Source organism: Pelophylax lessonae, assembly GCF_965119305.1.
Source record: "Pelophylax lessonae genome assembly, chromosome: 6".
NCBI classification, from domain to species: Eukaryota; Metazoa; Chordata; class Amphibia; order Anura; family Ranidae; genus Pelophylax; species Pelophylax lessonae.
In genome coordinates this window covers 196,138,742-196,160,644 of record NC_138773.1, presented here as the reverse complement: position 1 = coordinate 196,160,644, position 21,903 = coordinate 196,138,742, and the positions used below count along the sequence as shown (strand labels likewise).

The 21,903-nt window shown below is 41.1% G+C and overlaps 1 protein-coding gene across 3 annotated transcripts in view; it reads right to left on the bottom strand.

The window, feature by feature from the left end:
• Positions 1 to 21,903, bottom strand: part of PARD3B (par-3 family cell polarity regulator beta) — a 2,025,707-nt gene that overhangs the window by 1,895,275 nt on the left and 108,529 nt on the right. For all 3 annotated transcript variants that reach the window (XM_082260765.1, XM_082260766.1, XM_082260767.1), the window contains exon 2: positions 2,830 to 2,931. In XM_082260765.1, the coding sequence (XP_082116891.1) occupies positions 2,830 to 2,931 (102 nt within the window). The remainder of the gene's footprint in view (positions 1 to 2,829; positions 2,932 to 21,903) is intronic.

Genomic DNA, 21,903 nt, shown 5'->3' with positions numbered 1-21,903 from the left:
GACAAAGGTAGGGAAGGACTTAGTGTATAAAAAAAACAAAAAAAAAAAAAACACACCATCTGTTCCTTTAAAATGGTGGACAATTGATTATTATAATTATTAGCCTCCATGTCTTTTTCCTGCCCATGTTTAGGGCCTTTTACTTTGAGGCCAGACATACAGTATGTGGTCTGACTGGCACTACTGCTTGCAGATCATCATAGTGGTGCTTACCGTGAAAAGAGTAAATGTGCAGTTCATAAAGTCAAAGCGAAACATCCCCCAAAGCATATTTTTAGATGCCATTTTCAGAGATAATGCCTCCATATTGGCTTTGGCAAGTTTTACACAGCTCTCACTGTCGAAAGTGCTAGAAAAATGCACATTGCAGAGCCAAGGGTGCTGGTAATGGCCGTTTTCCACCTCTAAAACACTGGCTTTAAAAAGAAGTGGTTTTCCTTTTCTACTCTTTGGTAATGTAATGTACAGTACATTATCATGCCACAAAACATGCATCTGTAACATGCTTCATGCATCTGAGCTTAATGATAAAGATTAAAGGCTATAGAAAATAAATGCACATGCTTTTGCAGGTAAAATAAATGTGTATTTATTCTTTTTTTCTCAGGAGCCTGCAGAGCAATGCATCTGAAATCAGTAGATCATGGTTGCAATGTCAGGCTCCCTCCAGCTTTGTGCCCATACCGCTGTAAAGGCTTTCAGTTACAAAGCTGGAGGTAGAATGGAAGATGGGACTTGTAGTTTTTCATTCACAGATTCCAGTGAATGAAAGCCACGCCTTTTATGAAATGTGCGGAGTGCAGGGAGAGTATTCCTCCTCTGCTGTCAAGAAGGGTAGTGGGGCTGGGGGGGGGGGGGGGTGAGGGGGTGCTTAATAGTAACATAATACATCCCAAAAAGAGGTGTAACATGCAACAGGTTACTAAAGGTAAACGTATCCTTTAATATCAATAATCCTTTAACAGCATAGTGGACCTATTCTCCACTATGCTGTTAAAGGATTATTGATATTATCAATATGATTATTGATAAATATTATTGATATTCCCATGTATTCTGCATGGGAATTTGCAGTACACTTCCTGACATGTACCACTGCTCAGGCACTCCTCTTCCGGTATCCCCTCAAAGCTGGAAATATGCAGTGTGAGATCACTTAAGACTCCATTCACACTGAGCTAAGTGTCTTTGGTCATTTTTTCCATTTTTTGAGTTTCAGGTGTGAGCTTTTATTTTCCGTTACTAGGCAAGCTTCAAATGTCGCTGCTCTCAGGTGTTAGGAGTCACCGTTGAAAAAATTTTAATTTCTTGTGTCAAGTGTTGATGCTTTGGTCATATTTTTAATCACTTGGGTATGAATGGGGCCTTAGGCAAATTCTGCCCACTCTAGCCTGTATTCACTGCTATTCTCACAAGATATGGAGAATCTTCCAGAGCACTGCAGAGACAATTTGTGATGTCACTGCTTATTAAAATAGGGCGAATTTGCTAAAATTATAATAGACAGAGTCTGGAGCAGCTTTGCATAGTAATCAATCAGCTTCTAGATTCAGCTTGTTCAGTTAAAGCTTGAAAATTCAAGCTAGAAGCTAAATGGGTGCCATGTACAGCTTTCCCAGATTCTGGCTGCTCAGGACTAAGGAAATTGTTCTCAGTGTTTTTTTAAAGGTGTGCTGAAAGTACCCGAAGATTGGGATTTCTGTCCTCCTCCTTCATTCATCCTAAAGTGGGGTGCATACTATAAGAAAATTGAGCGAACGATTTTCCGATTTTCCTCATTGTTTCACAGCAAATCGGAACCGATGAACGAAAATTCTTAAGAAAATTTGTACGAAAATTCTTGTACGACAAAGGCCTTTTTTGTTGATTCTGATCATGCGCAGACTTTTTTCTGATTTGTCTTGTACAAAAATCGTACGAAAACAGTACACATTAAACGAAAATCGTTTTCGTTCTTTTTTTCCTGCACGAGAAAACTTTGGAGTTTTTCCTTTCGAGAATTTTCATACGAAAATTCTGAATCGTCTGTAGAAGGTTCTGTACAGAGTATACAAAAGTCGTACGAAAATTCTTTGGATGAAAATGTTCGCCCGATTTTCTTATAATGTGTATGAGCCTTAAGCAAGTTGAGGTAATCAGCCTTAACTGCTCCTCCTCAGGGGAATAGGTTTGATATAATAAAGTCCTCCCGCTCTACCAAGATGGCTGCAGACCACACCAAGACACTGATATGGATTTACTAAAGATTTACTAAACTGAAAGGACAGACTTACTATTCCTCATTCCACACAGTGGGGTTGCTTTACTAAAGACAAATAGACTGTGCATTTTGCAAGTGCAGCTGCTGAGTCTGGTAATTGTGGTAAAAGCTCTTCACCACATTACATTTACTAAGTAAAATGAGTACAATTGCACTTGCAAAATGCACAGTCTATTTGTCTTTAGTAAAGCAGAATGAGGCATAGTAAGCCTGTCCTGAAAAGAAAAAAAAAAAAAATCAGTAGGCTAGGAGCCTACGTGCCGATGACTATTCCTTGGCTCTGCACTTTTACAGTCATGAAAATATTGATAATATCACATGTAAATTACAATATATATCTAGGTCTTATCTTTTGTTAAAGCAGTTATTGTGTTTAGAAACAGAACTTTCTGTGTAACGATTTGATCATTTCAATCTATAACACAGTAAACCACGTTGCAATAGAAAATCCCAGGACTTTATAGGTATGTCACTGCTATAAGCACCATTATTTTTGAAGGATGGTTTTCACGGGCTTATACTAAAAAACAGAAAAAATGTAATAAAACAGGTGTTAAAAAATGTTCTACCTTGTCCTTGTCTTCAACAACATCTGCTACAATATCATCAGGGTCTAATATTCCTCCATCTTTGTATTCTAAATGATGGATCTTCACCCAATATCCTGGTTCCTTAAAAAAAAAAAAAAGAAAAAGAAAATAAACAAAAGACCTTGATTCCAATAAATATGCACTCTTTTACAATAACACATGTAGTTAATTTGGCTGTTAAATAATTTGCATTAATATGAAAATACCTTTAGGGATACAGACATCCAAACTGTTTATTTTATTATTGTGGGTCTTGCATTTTTTTTTTCAGATTTTACTAAAGTTGACATTTTGAACTTATTGAAATGCTGACTAGAATATTCCTACATGAAAAAAGCATTTCATGTAAACCAGAGAGGTTTTCTATAGTGTCTTCTGGCAGAACTGTTAAACCTTCTTTAAAGCCCATCTATGGAAAACATGCTCCCTTGCAGTAGACTGTTCCTCAGTGGCTTCACTTGCCATGTAGTGTTATGGGTTCTGCATTGAACTTGGGAGTTAGAGGACCAGCAACCACCAGAACATAGGAGAGCAAAGGAGAGGTGTCTGCAGGGACTGGTCTCACAGCCTGGCGGAGGTCTAGGGAACCCGGGGATTGGGTAAGAAATACTGCATTTTGCAGCCCCACCACCTAAATGAGCCATACTGCAAGGGGGCATTTTTCTTTTCTATGGAGTTAAGATTTTAATTTTTAACCTGTTAAAAAAGCGTCATTATAGAAATGTTGGTTCTGCCATGCCCAACCTGGTTTAGAAGGTGTAGGTTCTCAAGCTATAATAACCCATAATTTCTGTTTTCACTAGTAACTTTAACAATTTTGTTTTACTTTATTGTTGAAGCTGGGAGGGCTACTAATTTGCTGGTTCCTAAACCAATCAACAAGATTCCTTTTTTGTGCTTTTTGTGCATTTTTCTTGTGCTTTCTCTGTTTATAATGATTAAGAGTCAGTGAAAAGTGTGCTGTACCAGAGTCCACTATTGACATATTTTATTACAGGCTTATAAAAAGATGTTACCATTTGTTATTAATTCTTTAGCATATACGTAACTGTTACGGTATCTATAGACAAAAGATTACAGTATCTGGCTACAGTTTCTCCCAGTTCCAGCAATAATGTCATGAGCAGCTGGAGAGATAACAAAATTTTGAATTTGCAAGTTTATGGAGGACACTCTTTAAAATCTAAAAGCAGCCTTAGGCCCCTTTTACATGGAGGAGTCCGCCTTCCCAGTGGGGAATCTGTCTGCTTATCCCCACTGAGCAGGCGGATGGCTAAGTCAGATGTAAACGGACCGCCAGTCCATTTAAACTCGGCTGTCACCCTTGCCGATCCCCCACATCTGTCTGTTTTTGGTGGATAGGATCGGATATCAGCACGTGTATCACCCCCTGCTCCATAGAGGGCAATAGATGGTTCGATCGGGTCGGCCTAAAGAACTGATAGGTGGACCTGATCGATCCACCCATGTGAAAGGGGGCTTTAGAAGCGTCAAAACGTCAGGAAAAGCAGACTACACCGCAGGGGTTTGAGAAGGATAACCCTTATCTATCGGGAAGCAACGCCACCTTGTTCATTAACCACTTCCCGCCCGCCCTATAACAGATTGACGGCGGGAATGTGGTTGTATTATCCTGACCGGACGTCATATGAAGGCGGCAGGATAATACAGCTCTGCGCACCCCCCGGGGGTGCGCAACGCGGCAATCGGTGATGTGAGGTGTCAGCCTGACACCCTGCACCTCCGATCTCGGTAAAGAGACTACTGACGTAGCTCTTTACCATGTGATCAGCCGTGTCCAATCACGGCTGGTCACATATTAAACAGGAACAGCCGTTGATCGGCTTTCCTTAGTTCGTGCCTGACAGGCATGAGTAAAGGAGCGCCGATCGGTGGCTCCCCTGACAGGGGGGGGGGGGGGGTCGGCACTGGTAATCAGATCATTGATTACCAGTGCAGACCCTCGGAGGGGGGAAGCCACTAGAACAACCAGGGATGCTCACTATGACCCCAGGGATGCCCACCTATGACCCCCAGGGATGCCCACTATGGCCACCAGGGAAGGCAATCAGGGCTCAGGGAGCCCCCCAATGCCCTCCCCATCAGTGCTGCCCGCCAGTGCCCTCCCTATCAGTGCTGCCCACAAGTGCCCATTATTGCCATCTTTCAGTGTCGCCCACCAGTGCCCATTATTGCCCACCAGTGCCGCCTATCAGTGCCCATTAGTGCCCATCAGTGCCGCCTATCAGTGCCCATTAGTGCAACCAATCAGTGCCCGCCAGTGCCACCTATCAGTGCCCATCAATAGTGCCTAGCAGTGCCGCCTATCAGTGCCCACCAATGCTGCATATCTGTGCTACCTATCAGTGCCACATATCAGTGCCTATCAGTGCCGCATATCAGTGCCACCCCATCAGTGCCTCCTCATCAGTGCTCATCAGTGCAGGAAAAAACTTATTTACAAAATTGTATAACAAACAAAAAAACCTCTTTTTTTTTTTCAAATTTTTCGGTCTTTTTTTATTTGTTTAGCAAAAAGGAAAAAACCCAGAGGTGATCAAATACCACCAAAAGAAAGCTCTATTTGTGGGGGGGGGGGGGGGGGGAATGACATTAATTTGGTGTAGGTACAGTGTTGCATGACCGCGCAATCGTCATTCAAAATGCAACAGCGCTAATGGGGGAAAATTGGCCTGGGCAGGAAAGGAGGAAAGTGCCCTGTATTGAAGTGCTTAAGGTGCCCTAGGTAGATTGTGGTTCACTTTAACATAGATATCTTTTCATTATATTTAATATCTTTTACCAATCCTTCCAATTCACATATAGTCACCTAATATAAACATATTCAATTCAATTTTATGGTAGTTTCCAACCTTGAATTTATCAATTGTGCACATTAAATTCACTATCACTCATACTGCTTCAAGATTATAGCAGTTTAACCTTGTTCACTTGCACTTTATGACACTTTTTCAATCTTTGATGTATATTTGATACAAGACCATTTGTGTTTTATTCTGTATTTTTTTATTCTGCATATTGTTCTGTTATATTTGGTCTACTGTGAATATTATATTAGGCAGCGCCAATTACCTCAACCCCCTCTCTTACCAGATTGCGGTTGCTACTTATCCAGCCATGGTGTGCAGGCTCCAGCTATTCTTGGTTTCTTTGGACTGAAATGAGCAGCTTAAATCTTTTGTTTGTGAGTACTAACATAAAACTTAAATGCATTAGTTCTATGCGCCTTTTTGTTTCTCTATTTCAAGTAGTGCTAAGGGGAGAATTTTGAATGAGTGAATTTTTAAAAAATATTCCTAATTCACCCCTAATTGTCTACAAATCTGTAACACCACTTTAAACCTCAGAAGCAGACTTGATCACCTTTATGCTGAGGTTTTCTGGCTAGGACCTGGCATTGTTTCCAGTGCTCAGTGTAGTGGTAGTCTTGTCACAATTTATGTGCCACCCAACTCAGTTATAGCCAACGAGGGCCATCCACAAGCTATATTGTAGTCACTGGCACACTGGCAATGCAAACACTGCTGGGCCGTAGGCAGGATGATGCCGTAAAAAGAGGCCCTGATCTGTATCTAAGATCTCCATTGGTATTATAAAATTTGACAGAGATGCTAGCCACACACAGTTTTAACAGGATGGTAGGAGATGGTGAATAAGGTGATTTTTTAAATTGCGTTTTCTAATTTACCTTTATACACTTTAACCACTTCCCACCCAAGGATGTCATATGACGTCCTGGAGATATCTGAATGATTGCTCTTACAGGTGGCGGGAGGGGACCCCCCTGCTGTTTTTTTGCTGGGAAGCCTGAGGTCGATTTATTAATTTTTTTTATCTCAGGATTTCCAGCATAGAGGAGAGAACTGGGGACTTATAGACCCCAGATCTCTCTGTAAAGAGGACTTGTCATGCCCTATCCCTTTTACAAGGGATGTTTACATTAATTGTAATAGCAAAAGAAGTGATAAAAAAAAACTAAAGGGAAAGTGTAAAAATAAAAAAAAATAAAAATGTAAAAGCGCCCCCATCCCCTAATGCTCGCACGCAGAAGCAAACACATACGTAGGTCGCACCCGCATATGTATACAGCGTTCAAACCACTCATGTGAGATATCAACAAAAACAGAGTGAGACCAATAATTATAGTGCAAGACCTCCTCTGTAACTCTAAACTAGTAACCTGTAAATATTTTAAAGCGTAGCCTATGGAGATTTTTAAGTACAAAAGTCTGGCGCCAATCCGCGAGTGTACGCAATTTTAAAGCATGACATGTTAGGTATCTACTTACTCAGCATATCATCATCTTTCGCGTTATATAAAAAATGGGCTAATTTAAGTGCTTTGTTTTTTTTGTTTTTTTTTTTAAATTATGAAAGTGTTTTTTCCCCAAAAAAAAATTGCATTTAAAGAATTGCTGCACAAATACTGCGTGACATAAAAAATTGCAATGACTGCCATTCTATTCCCTAGGGTCCCTGCTAAAAAATATATATAATGTTTGAGGGTTCTGGGTAATTTTCCGGCAATATATATGGCATTTCTTAATAGATACTCTGATTATGAGTTATTTCTGATAACTACTTTTGCTCCCATCATTTTGTTCTATGTATATGTAAATTATTTATACTACAGTATCTAACAGAAAGCAATTCTAGTCAGAGAAACTGTTGCCTTAAAACACTTTTGGCAAAAATCCCTGGAATGCCAGGCCAAAGTGCAGCTTCATGACTCACAGAGTAAATAAATCTTTTTTCAGTAGTAGGAATACTTTTTTGTATGAGTTGGTTTGCTGTCAGCATGAAAAACCCACAACAACAACAGCACACTCTAATTCAGTAAAATGTGTTCATTTAGGCTCAGGTCACACTTGTGCAATGCGGGAAGGCTGCGAATTCGCAGCCTGTTCGCGCATCGCAAACGCACATCTGGCAGTTCACACTGCCATATGCGATACGCTGGGGGTGTCAATGTAATGTTAACGACACCCCCAGTTTGATCGCATATCGCAGTGCGATCTGACAGTTCGCACAGGATGGATCGCACAAGTGTGAACCGCTGTGCGATCCGATTCTGATGCGGCTAAAAAAAAAGGGTCTTGTGCGACTTTGCTGCAGGTGCAGTGCAGTACAAAGTGTATGGCTGAATTCGCACTGCACAGCCGATCGCATGGAATGAAGGAGCAGTGCGCTCCGATATTACATGCGATCGCCGCAGCCGCACATATGTGAACCGGCACTTAAAAGCACTAATCTTGTAAGGCATACAGTTAATAAGAACTTGAAACCTAATACATATATTCAAATCAATTTCATGCAATAAAACGAGGGTCATCTGCTCAGATCAGATATAGTACAGACAGGCAATCACTGGCTGCACCTTAAATGGGCAACAGTCAACCCCATGTTTCTGCGTACCTTTATAAAAAGAAATGAGACAACATATCTAAGAGTATGTATTATTTGTTGGCACTCCATGTGTTCATGAGGGTCATTGGGTGTTAAAGGAAGCAGCAGACTGATATCCACAATGTAAATGATAATAAATCTTAATACATGTTAATGCACTTTTCCGATGAACCCAACTCATTCATTAAACTGGTTAAGTGAGTCAAGAGCAGAGCGTACCAGTGGCCCTCAATATGTAAAAAAACGCTCATGTCCCCTGAGTGACCAAATACAATCCAAAGGAGATCATATTTTTAACATTGCAAAGGGTTTTAGCAAAGGGTTTTAAGGCAAGACTAAGACCCTTATCAGGTGTTACTCTATATTGCTTCACTACCCCAATAAAAGTAATGCACTGGTACATGGTTCTTTGCAGTGGCGGCTGGTGCTCAAAATTTTTGGGGGGGCGCAAAAAGAAAAATGTAATAGGTATTGCTTTGCGTCAAAAAACGCAGTAAAAAATTACGTGACTTTGAAGTCATGGTACAGGCATGGCGCAGGTGATGGTATAGGCATGGCATAGGTGATAGTACAGGCATGGCACAGGTGATGGTACAGGAGATGGTATAGGCATGGCACAGATATGGTATAGGCATGGCACAGATATGGTATAGGCATGTCACAGGTCATGGTACAGGAGATGGTATATGCCCCCTTTCAATGCAGTGACCAGCGTACATGCCCCCTTTCAATGCAGAGACCAGCGTACGTGCCCCCTTTCAATGCAGAGACCAGCGTGCGTGCCCCCTTCAATGCAATAAACACTGTGCTGTGCCCCCTTCAATGCAATAAACACTGTTCTGTGCCCCCTTCAATGCAATGAACACTGTGCTGTGCCCCCACAATGCAGAGTTCAGCGTGCGTGCCCCCTTCAATGCAACTGTGCTGTGCCCCCTTCAATGCAATGAACACTGTGCTGTGCTGTGCCCCCATCAATGCAGAGTTCAGCGTGCGAGCCCCTTTCAATGCAGAGCGCCACAGCATTGTCCCCAATCACTGCAGAGCACCACAGCATTGTCCCCAATCACTGCAGAGTGCCCACAGCATTGTACCCCAATGATTGCTGAGTGTCACAGCATTGTACACCAATGATTGCAGAGTGCCACAGCATTGTCCCCCAATGATTGCAGAGTGCCACAGCATTGTACCCCAATGATTGCAGAGTGCCCACAGCATTGTACCCCAATGATTTCAGAGTGCCCACAGCATTGTACCCCAATGATTGCAGAGTGCCCACAGCATTGTACCACTGACCACCAACGTAAGAGGACATTTTTCCACTGACCACCAATGTAAGAAGACACTTTTCCACTGACCCCCAATGTAAGAAGAAACTTTTCCACTGACCCCCAATGTAAGGGGATGTTTTTCCACTGACCCCCAATGTAAGGGGATGTTTTTCCACTGACCACCACCTATATAAGAGACATTTTTCCCCTGACCACCAAAGTAAGGGGACACTTTTCCACTGACCACCATCAATGTAAGGGACATTTTTTTACTGATCACCAATGGAAGCAACATTAACCCTGACCACCAATCAATGTAAGGGGACATTTTTCCACTGATCACCAATGTAAGGGGACATTTTTTCACTGACCACCAACGTAAAGGGACATTTTTCCACTGACCAACAATGTAAGGCCCCTTTCACACTTGTGCAACCTGAAAATCGCGCAACTTTGACACAATCCGTGCGTAATCTTGAGGTCTATGGACCACAAGTCACATCATAGTTGGACCAAAGTAGTGCAGGGACTACACTGAAGTTGCTGCGACTTGAAATCACACAAATATGAAAAGTACTCACTGGAAATCATGGGATACGACTTTCCTGTCCCAAGTCGCAGATCAAGTTGCTCAAGTGTGAATGTGGCCTAAGGGGACATTTTTCCACTGAACACCAGGAGAACAATATATTTTTTACCATCTGCATTCCTTTTCTGGTCAAATACTACAGTTTTTTTCCATACAGATTGATATTTATCATGATGACCAGCATGCTAAGCAAGCCACTTTCTATTTTCTTTTTATGTTTTTTTTTTATGCTACTTATTATGAGCTGAAGATATAATTATTATCAGAGGCTCCATGGAACCTAAAGTTATTGTATGGGTCCGTCCATATGAAAAAGGCAGATCTACAGGAGCAGGGATCACATTGGAAACACTGTAGCTAGTTAAGTAAGATGTTCTGTAGCAGCTGCACACAGTATTGTCATCACAGCATCCCCAGTGCCAGGAGACACCAGTAAAGCAGCTATGAATAGCCCATCCCTTGGCTGATGAGTGTTAGTGTCACATCTCCTGCCAGGCTGTGCCCAGGGAGAAGGGGGTCAGTAGCCTTGCAGTAGCAGGCAGCCTGTAGCGCCTCCCTCTGTGGGCTGAGCTCTCTAATACTCTACAATTACAGCCCATGCTGCCTCCAGTCTCTGCCAGCTCTGCTGCGATCAGCCTCTGCACTGACTCCGGAGGATCTCAGGTACAGGGTAGGAGCTTCACCTCTCATACCAATGCCATGCCATCTGCAGGGGTGAGCCTGGGCACCGCTGATCCCTGGGCATACAATGGCTTTGTCCTTCTCTCTGCTGCCTGGAGAATCGAGCTGTCATGCCTGTGCTTTGCTTTCCAGCCTACCTCTCCTTCCTAACCCTTCCCTGGATGGTCAGCTGCCTCTCCTGCCGTCCAGAGGGGGTCACAATGGATTGCACTTTGCTATGGAACAATGCATTGCTTCCATTAGGTGACCGTTTGCGCTAGAGGGCGCCCTCTAATGTTCAGGTTGGGGTAGTGTATCTGACACACGTGTGTCGCTAATGCCAGCCGAAGGGGTCTTGCTGGCCATAAGCAAAGCAATTGTCGGGCAATTTGGACATACACATTTCAATTGTCGGGCAGTGTTTCAGATGCTTTGGACATACACATTGCAATTTTTTGGCAGTTTCAGATACTTTGGCTATGCACATTGCAATTGTCGGGCAGTTGCAGACACTTTGGACATACACATAGCAATTGTCGGGCAGTTGCAGACACTTTGGACATACACATTGCAATTGTCGGGCAGTTGCAGACACTTTGGACATACACATTGCAATTGTCGGTCAGTTGCAGACACTTTGGACATACACAGCAATTGTCGGGCAGTTTCAGACGCTTTGGACATATACATTGCAATTGTTGGGCATTTTCAGATGCTTTGGCTATGCACAGTTTGCAGAGACCAGCGTGCGTGCTCCCTTCAGCCCAATGTACTTACCTGGCGGCGGCTTCTCCCCTCCTCGATTCTTCGGCGGCGGCGGGAAGATGAGTGGCTTCTCCCTAGTCCTCTTCTGCGGCGGTGACGGTGAGTGACTGACGCACGCACCGGCACCGCCCCCATTGCGACGATCGGATGTCCTGGATGATGATTGGTCCAGGCTGTAGACTGGACCAATCACAGCCAGGATATCAGGAAAGTGGGGGTGTCCAATCGCAATGACTTGCGCCCAGGTTAAGCCCCCAGAAGGCAGCCAATCGGCGCCTCTTCTGGGATGTAAACCCCACCCCCCCCCCTAGCCACCAGTGCCATCACAGAGGCCGGCGAACCCAATTTTTTTTTCACAACTTTATTTGTTCGCTTTGTAATTTTTTTTTTCTTTTTTTTAGGGGTAGGGGGGCGGCGCCCTGGCGCCCCCTATGCACGGGCCGCCACTGGTTCTTTGGATGACTCCTTACCAGTCCAGTGGATAAATAAAATATTCACCAGGTTGAGTCAATAATAGAGTCTGCTCTGCTAAACCACAAATGAAGCACATTTACTATTAAAAAGCAGTTGATCTTGAGGGGTATACCACATCCCCCAGAAGAATTGTAAAATGCCACACAACAATATATGGGATTTTTAGGTGTAAAATGGCTACAGGTAAGGACCAATTAGAAATAAAAGCTTAACAATTTTATTATATTTCAATGGTAAAATATCATATAAACAATATCTGCGTCACATAAGACATATGAAATACCAGACACCATATAACACGTTCTTATAATTTGTTGGTATATGGTAACTACATTTAATATTATTCAAAAAAAGGCAGGATATGCGACCGGAGACAAGGATATAGGATATACTTCCCCCTATGAGAAGGATACTTGGGACTATTGAATATAATACTCTGACTACTCCTCCCTACCTATGTGACCATGAGATTACCTGGGTGCCTGGGATTACCATCCATATAACTACCTGCCTAATCCATTGTACACGAAGGAAGTTATATATCCTCTCTCCATGGTGGCGTCTGAATATAGTGCATCTGGACCTATACGATATACGGTAATAAAAATTAAATATACATATCATATAGAAGCGTATAGATACCTGAATAGTATATGCATTGATACACCTTATAAGGTGATTGTCACTCTAATTTGGATATATGGTCCACGTCTACTATACAACTACAATCCGTGAATATCTGCTGGCCCACAGGTCTGCATCACTTGGGAACACTAGCTGGTTCTCTGGTCTCTTAAGCCCTGAAGAAGCGAAGTCAAGCGAAACGCGTTGGCTGTACAGGGACCTTATCCATCCTTTTCTGACTGAGATCCCACTATCCGGTTACTTACCTTGTGTTCTCCAATTTTATACTTTTTCTCTTTTTTATATATTTGTTAGATGTATGTGTGTCTTTTAGGCATGTTTTTTATGCAATACCCAATAAATATGCATTTTAAACTCATCATTGTGTGGCGTTGAACATTTGACCACCTCATTTGGGCCCTCAAAACCCCATCTTTTTCTGTCTTTATTTTTGTACATTAAATATTACAGTCTTTCATACATGGAAAGAATTAAGAATGTCCTTAATAGAACTGTTCTACGAGGATGTGAATTCTGAACGCGTTTCGTGAATTATGCTTTATCAGAGGTTTGGGTGGACTGATACATGTGTGATAAATGAGAGTATCAAAAAAGGGGAAGATACAGAAAGGGGAGGGGGGGGGATTCAGAGGGGCCCCCACCCAGCACCCCTCAGAAAGGAGGTAGCTTATGTAGGAGAGGAGAACAGAACAGAACATTTTGCAAATTTACTATTATTCACTTATCACTAGTAGAAAATAATTTCGCAGAAAGCTTTGTTTCTGCCTCCAGCATATAAATTAAGCAATTAGTAAGAAATACACATTAATCTGAAAAGTTACAAATCGACCTGAATTCATATGGAAAAAACAAAACAAAAACAAAAACAAAACTCTGCTTTTCTTATAAAGAATATAGCATATATAAGTGTGTCAGAGGTAATAATAAAAATAATTCTCTAATTAATTTTTTTATTTGTCCTTGCTAGAATCTTAAAAAAAAGCATGCTTGTTCTTCAGCCTAGAATATGGTTGACCAGCTGGTTCTTAATAAAAAAAAAAAAAAAAGCAGCTCTGGTAGCAAAACTTACCTTCAATCCAAAGCTGTCACAGTATAGTACAGTACTGCCAGAGGATGTCCTGTGTTTAATATTGAGAAGACTGAGAAAAATAATGTGAATGCAGGGTGTTCCCACAATGCTCTTCATTCACAGTATAAATGAAGATTACGGTACAGACATCGTTACTTTTGTGCTGATCTTTGCATCTGGAAATCACTGGCAGAAAACAGTAGGAAGAACTTCCACTGTGTTATGTGTCTAACAGGCAGTCCGTTTTCATCCGATCTCCCCATAGAGGAGAGCGGGGCACTGACAGGTCCGTCTCAGCACAGTGAGCAGAGACGGACCTGCCATTTGCCTGCTTAGCGGGAGATCAGCGGATCGATCCCCCCTGAGCGAAACTGAGTCCGCCGGCTTGATTGTGCATGTCCGGGAAAAAACAGCACTGTGAAAGCCAAGGAACACACCAGACAAGTCTGGGATAAAAAACTGTGGAGAAGTTTAAAGCAGGGTTATGTCTTTAAATATACCAAGATTTGAGCACTGCTCAAGCCATCATCTGAAAATGCAACAAGTATGGCAAAACTGCAAACCTACCAAGACATGGCTGTCCACCTAAACAGGTCGGGCAAGGAGAGCATTATTCAGAGAAGCAGCCAAAAGGCCCATGGTAAACATGGATGAGCTGCAGAGGTCCACAGCTCAGGTGGGAGAATCTATCCACAGGACAACTATTAGTCGTGCACTCCACAAAACTGGCCTTTATGGAAAAGTGACAAGAAGAAAGCCATAAGAAGCCTTGTTTGCAGTTTGTGAGAAGCCATGTGGGGGACACAGCAAACCTGTGGAAGAAGGTGCTCTGGTCAGATGAGACCAAAATTGAACTTTTTGGCCTAAAAGCAAAACGGTATGTGAGGCGGAAAACTAGCACTGCACATCATTCTTAACACACCATCCCCACCATGGAAGGTGGTGGTGGCAGCATCATGTTGTGGGGATGCTTTTTATCAGCAGTGACAGGAAAGCTGGTCAGAGTTGATGGAACGATGGATGGAGCAAAATACAGGGAAATCTTAGAAGAAATAAAAATAAAGAGGGGGAGGTAAGGAAAGCGCTGCCTTATAAATGCAATGCAGTGAAATTTATAAATGGTGGTAAAATCTTGTGTGCTGTCTCTTTAAATACTGAATGTGAACATGCAGGTAAATTCAAAAAATTGGTAGATCAAAAATAAGTAATATAAGTATAGCAGCGCTGTACATATACAAACAGATAATAGTGTCCCTATAAACAATCTCTATAACTCAGATCTACATCTTTATATAAACAAACAATCAGTGCAAATTAATGCATAAAAATGTGCTATAACAAAAAAAAAAAAAAATTAAAATTCATGGCAATTCTTTAAATTATATAGCCCACAGTCCAAATAAATAATAAGTGCTTCAAGGTGCTTAATGTGCAATCAACTCCAAAGAGCCAAAACTCTAACAAGAAAAAAGTACAAAAATAACATGTATATATCTTCATTCCAAAGGGACTAATGAAAAAGTGACTGGTGCTTTAATAATCAGTGGGGGATAAGTGAAGTGCACTCGTGCTCCCCATTAGGTCCGCACTCACCACAGAGCTGAACCCCTGCAGGGGTAAAAAGCCTTAAAGCGGAGTTCCGGGCACAAAAACGATATTTTTTTTTTGTGCCCGTCCGCTAGTTCAGCCTAACCTGAAAAGGAATTGGATAGTTAGATTTTTTTTTTTTTTTAAACTCACCTTGTAATTGACGATCGTAAATACTCACCTATGACAGCTTCCTCCTCCAGCGCCGAGGCTCTCCCCGTCACTTCCTGCCTCGCAATGATTCCTGGGAGCTAAACGTCATAGCTCCCAGGAATCAATGCGCCGCACCGGCCCCGCTCGTCATTTCCGGGCGACGCCGCATTCCCCTGCTAAACAGCTTCTGGGCATGCCCAGAAGCTGTTTAGGAATGCGGCGCCGCACCGGAAGTGACGAGAGGGGCCGGTGCAGCGCATTCTGGGACACGAAGACGCGGAATAAGACAGAGAAGAGGACCGCGCCGGCTTCAGCTGCCCACAACCGAGATGGAAACGCTGTGGAAGAAAACTTCTAAGTAAGTATTTCTTCTAAAAGGTAAGTGCGAACCGGGACAGATCAGAGGCTAGCCATTGTGGAATGTGCTAGCCCTGACTGTCCCGGGGGTATGTTCAAAAAAAAAAAGTTTCTCTGCCCGGAACTCCGCTTTAAGTGTAAGCTTGATCTGGATCCTCTGCCCTCCTCTGTCTGATTATGGATTCTCTAGGTGTGCTCACATACGGGTGGGTGGATAAAGAAATATCCCATAGTGTAAGTCTGTAAAGCTAGGTTTATTGTGCTAAAAATAGGCTAAAAACGCACTTACAATCGAGCTGTATAGTCAGAACATAAACCAGTGGTCTCTCCAGCAGAAGAAGAAAACCTGTTAGAATCTGTAAAAGACTTGGCGCAGAGGTTCACCTTCCAGCAGAACAACTACCCTAAACATAAAGCCAGATCTACAATGGAATGGTTTGGATCAAAGCATATTCAGGCGTTAGAATTGCCCAGTCAAAGTCCAGACTTAAATCCAATTTAAAATCTGTGGCAAGACTTAAAAATTTCTGTTTATAGACATTATCCATCTGATCTGAAAGAGTTTGAGCTAGTTTGCAAAGAGGAATGGGCAAAAATTTAGATTCTAGATGTGCAAAGCTGGTAGAGACATACCCAAAAAGATTTGCAGCTGTAATTGCAGTGAAAGGTGGTTCTACAAAGTATTGACTCGTGGGGGCTGAATACAAATGCCACACTTATTAGATATTTCTTTGTAAAAAAAAAATGTAAAAACTATTTATCAGTTTCCTTTTACTTCACAATTATGTGCCGCTTTGTGTTGGTCCATCACATAAAGTCCCAAAAACAACACATTTATGTTTTTGGTTGTAACATGACAAAATGTGGAACATTTCAAGGGGTACGAATACTTCAAGGCACTGTATATGCAACTGAAGGAGGAATAAAATGTAGGGTAGCAATATTAAACTGTTCCCCACCACCCCCTATTCTTTTAGATTTAGAAGATGACCCATGTCATATACAAAAGAAGAATATACAATATACTTTAAATTTTTTAGAATAAATTAAATAAAAAAACTGAAGTTGTGATTGTGATAAAAAATTAAATAGAACAACTAATAGTTACAGTATAACAAATTACAAGAAACTAAACTAACTTAGCCAAATAGATTATTCCAAGGGAAACATTAACTGCGATGTGAAGCTGCCAAGAGTGAACAAAGCTGCACAACTGTGTGGTCCACAGGAATGCAGACTGACCTGCCAAGGCATTTGGATTTTTAGGAAAAAGTAAATAAAAAAAAAAAGGCAAAAAATATATTTTTTTTTTAGCATAAAAAAAACAGTATGTAAATTACAAGGAGCTAAACTTGGCTCCTTTGTTGACTTACATCTCGCACAATGTCCGTGCATACTTCTCAACATTTACACTATTGATTCATTTAAAGCGGTAGTAAACTCTTAAATAAAATAAAAAATGTCCCCCTTCATGTAAAATCATAATTTGCTAGTATGCATCACAAATCCAACTGGCACCTGATTTCTATATTAATTTGCCCGCTGTCCTTGATTTACATTATTTTGACATGTAATCAGACAAAATTCCCTGCCTACTACGCAACACTAAACTCTAGAGATCAGTCAGTTATAGGGCATCGGTTACCTTAAAGAAGACTACAAAAATATTTAATTATGATAATCTTACAATTGGAGTAAACCTTATAAATACATAGCCAACTGCATGCATTATAAGGACTCATTTACCATCTACGTGGTGAAAATCAAAGTTAAAAAAACAAACTGGTTTTAAAATGCAATTGGTGTGGGGTGAAGGTGTAAAGGGCACAAAAACTGCTACATAGAGGAATTTGGAGATTAACCCAAGTGAAATGGCCTAGTTCTCTCCTATGTGGTTATTATGCAGGACACTACTAAGCTAAACTCCCCTGGAATGAAGATGTCTGCACATTCTTATCTAAAAGTGAGAAATGAAGTTAGACATATGGGTGCATATTGTCAATATATCAAATGTTATCACATATGTCAATGTTTTCATATGGTGCAAGGTTCCAGGGATGTCATTCCGATCTTGGTTTCATTGATCTGGCATAAACATACACGACAGAAATTTAAGATTTTACTTGCTGCATGCTTGTTTGAGGTCCATCATTTGCATTATATTGTGTACTTTACCATATACAGGGGCATTTTGCGGGGCAGAAAATAAACCCTTTATCTAGGCATGCAGATTATAATAATATTTCTGTGGTTTATTTTGTGTTGTGATATTTTTTTTTTTTTTTGCAGTAGCCCAGCAATGCCAAAATCCTTCCAAAAAGAAACAATATTACACAATTTTAATAAAGGCACAAATGCATAACTTTATATAAATGAATTCCTCGCACTATTCTTTAAATTAGTGAAACAATTGTGATAAAATGAAATTCCAATAAATTATAATGAAATTCCAATAACTGTAGTGTTCTACTGATAAGAATATTAGTGATACCACAGCTTATAATATAAAACACAGTAAATAAAATTGAATAGTGACTCAAACTTATTAAACACCACACCAAGCAATAAGTGTATAAATCAATTAGATAAAAATGCTTTCATGAAACAATCAATGTTCACAAAAAATGCTACTGCATGAAACAAGAAAAAATCAAGAACAGTGAAAGTTCATAGGACAGTCCCATATGATGCTGGAAAAAATATGAAATAATCAACCATTACAAATATTGATTGAAGTGAACCAATCAGATAAGTGAATCCCATGGATTGAATAGCTCAAATTGCCATAATATCCACCACCAGTGTGTCAACCAATCCCGTTAGCTGGCAACTCACCAGAGATTATTGCCCCCCATTATGATGGTATGGGCTAATGCGCTATACAATGTAAATCACGCCAGTATTCATCAGCTTCCTTCTCCAAATACATTCCAGTGAAGTCACATATAGGAAAGAAAAGCTCCACTAGTGTGATATCGTTTAAACTCCATTTATTAAAAAACAAAAATCCCTAATCCATTGTACTCACACAGATGCACAGGACAATAGCACATTAATACTTTACCTGGGGAAAGGGAGCATGCCCCAGTCCTCACCACCTCCATGCTGGTATAGGAACCATAGGAGCCATCCTCAGTTCCTCCAAATGAAAGTCCAGTTTGCCGTGTAGCCACACCCGACGCGCTTCGTCACAGGGGGGCCCTATTTTTTTTTGCATTGGCCAAGAAGCCACAAAGGCAAAGTGCCCGAATATTTATTTCTTCTGAATACCCCTTGTATTTAATTTATCTACTGCAAACATCTCATATGGTTTAGAGATCAAGCAAAATCATACCCAGATATGTATCAAACCTCAAATTCTAGTAAAATACCCATTTCCTTTTGACTGTGAGCATCAGGTTTGTATATCAGTCAACGTGGGAAGAAGGCTGAGGCTGGTTCTAGCAGTGCCTGTAGGTAAGGTACACGTTTCCTTGTCTGCCCTTCTGGGTTGCAATACTTTTATAAGAAAAAATACAAGTTTTTCTTAAAGCTGACCTCCAGGCAGATACAAAACACAATTTAATGATGTTGTGTATTCCTTTAACTACTTGCCACCCAGGCCAATTCTGACACGTCTCTCCTACAAGTTAAAATCATCAAATCATCATTCTTTTGCTAGAAAATTACTCAGAAGCCCTAAACCTTATATATATATATATATTTTTTTTTTTTTTAGCAGAGACCCTAGGGAATAAAATGGAGGTTTTTGCAACTTTTCATCTCGAACAGTATTTTTCAAACACCTGTTTCATGCATTAAAAAAAAAAAAACTAACAGCCCCTTTTTTTTTTTTTATAATGTGAAAGATTATGTTACGCTGAGTAAATACCTAACATGTCACGCATTTAAATTGCGCACAATTGCTCGTGAAATGGCGCCAAACTTCGGTACATAAAAATTCCCATAGGCAACGCTTTCACATTTTTTACAGGTTACCTGTTTAGAGTTACAGAGGAGCTCCAATACTAGAATTATTGCTCTTGCTCTAATGTTCGCGGTGATACCTGGCATGTGTGGTTTGAACGTCATTTACAGATGTGGGTGTGACCTATGTATGCGTTCACTACTGCCAGCGAGCACGTGGGGATGGGGGGAGGGGCGCTTTAATTATTATTATTTTATTATACTTTTATTTTTCTATTTTGACACTTTCCTTTTACATTTTTGATTACTTTTATTCCTATGTAAACATCCCTTGTAATAGGAAAAGGAAATGACCGGTCCTCTTTACAGTGAGATCTGGGGGCTGAAAAGCCTGAGGTTAAAAAAAAAAACAACATCTTGGCTTTCCAGCTGAGGCAACAGCAGTGTTTGTAAATGCAGAGGCCGGCATGACATCATAACATCGCGCCCGGCCTCCGAAAAGGTCATAGAGACTGCCAGGGACTATCTGGCCCATGGTATTCTCTATAGTGAGCTTCCGGAGGATTCCTTCTCTGGCTCACCGATCGCATGGGCAAGCCGGTAGAAGCAGGGGAGAGCGGCGGGAGGGTTGTCCCATTCCGCCGCCTGTAAAAACAATCAAGCAGGTGAACAGCCACTATGATTGTTTTTACAGTGCAGGGAATTGCCTGCTGTAAAAGAAGATATCTGAACGATGCCTGTAACTGCAGGCATCATCAGATATTCCCACTCAAAGTCATATGATGTTGTTTGGGCTGGAAGTGGTTAAAAATAATTTAATATAGCTTGTACATACAGCTAACATAAGCACCTGAATATGCCTCATTTTGCACTTAGGGCTTAACAAAATGCTTAATTTACAGGCATTTGATGTTTTTTTTCTGTAAAAGCACCTCTACTTTAGCCTATGTGCCCATGTACACATAGGCGTTTACAGGTATATTAGAAGAATAGCGTTTACAGGCTGAAAAAAAGAAACAAAAAAAAAAACACTTCACCAGTAGGTTCAGGGGAGGAGCTTTTGGAAAAAAAATTGCTGAATGTGCGTAAACGTGTTCAATCATTCCAATACTCAGAAAAAAAATGAATGTTCTGGCCTATACTCAACTTGGCGTGCCTAAAATTGTGTGTATTTCTTAGGCTGCTTTTTTTCAGCCAGGAGAAAAAAGCGTTCAGAAAAATTCAAGCGCCCAGTGTGCATGAGCCCTTAGGAAAGCATTTGGCTTTTTAAATGTCCTTCTTTTGTCAATTTTAGAATCAAATATTTTGACACGGACAGAAATCCCACAGGACCCCGACACTGAACATTTTTAAATCAATGTCCTCATTCTGACAAGATCAAGTTCCAGTGGTAAATGTTTTCAAACTGGCAAATGTCTCACTGGAAGTGAAAAAGTGTTCATAAACATAACATGGGGTCAAATTGCTTTTGCAACATCAAGGACATTCATGTTATTGAATAGAAATGCCTGATGATAGTATATATAACTAAAAGTAGAAAAAAATTGTGGTGCGTGTACAAGCAAATTGTATTCTGAACAAGCTTCAAAGTTATTCAAATCTATAAACCCCTTTGATTTACAAAATATAAAAAACAAAAGCCCTGTCCTATAGCCAGTAAACGGTTATAATGTATTAATGCAATATATTCAGTGCTCTGTACTATAGCCAATCAAGTGCTAACATGTTTAAAAGAATTGTATTAGTCCCCATTCAGACTAGTGCGACTTGTCAGACGACTTGTCAGCCTGACAAGTCACGCTCGGTCGCTCGCCATTGATTAGCACAGGACAAAAGTCGCTCCGACTTAGAAAAAGGGTCCTGTACTACTTTGGGGCGACCTGGGAGCGACTTGCATTGACTTCCATTATGTGAAGTCCCTGCAAGTCGCGCCGCGACTTCACAGGTCCCCCCTCAAAGTCGGATCGCACCGGTCTGAATGGGCTGTAAATAGACACAATTAAAATATATGTGAACCCTTACCTGTTAAAGCAACCCATTCAGTTTAAAATGTGCAGGGGGGGGGGGGGGCTTGCCAGCACAAATCTTGGCCACTGGAGGATAGGCAGAAATTATATATACGTTTTTTTTTTCTTGGTGATTACATAACCTCT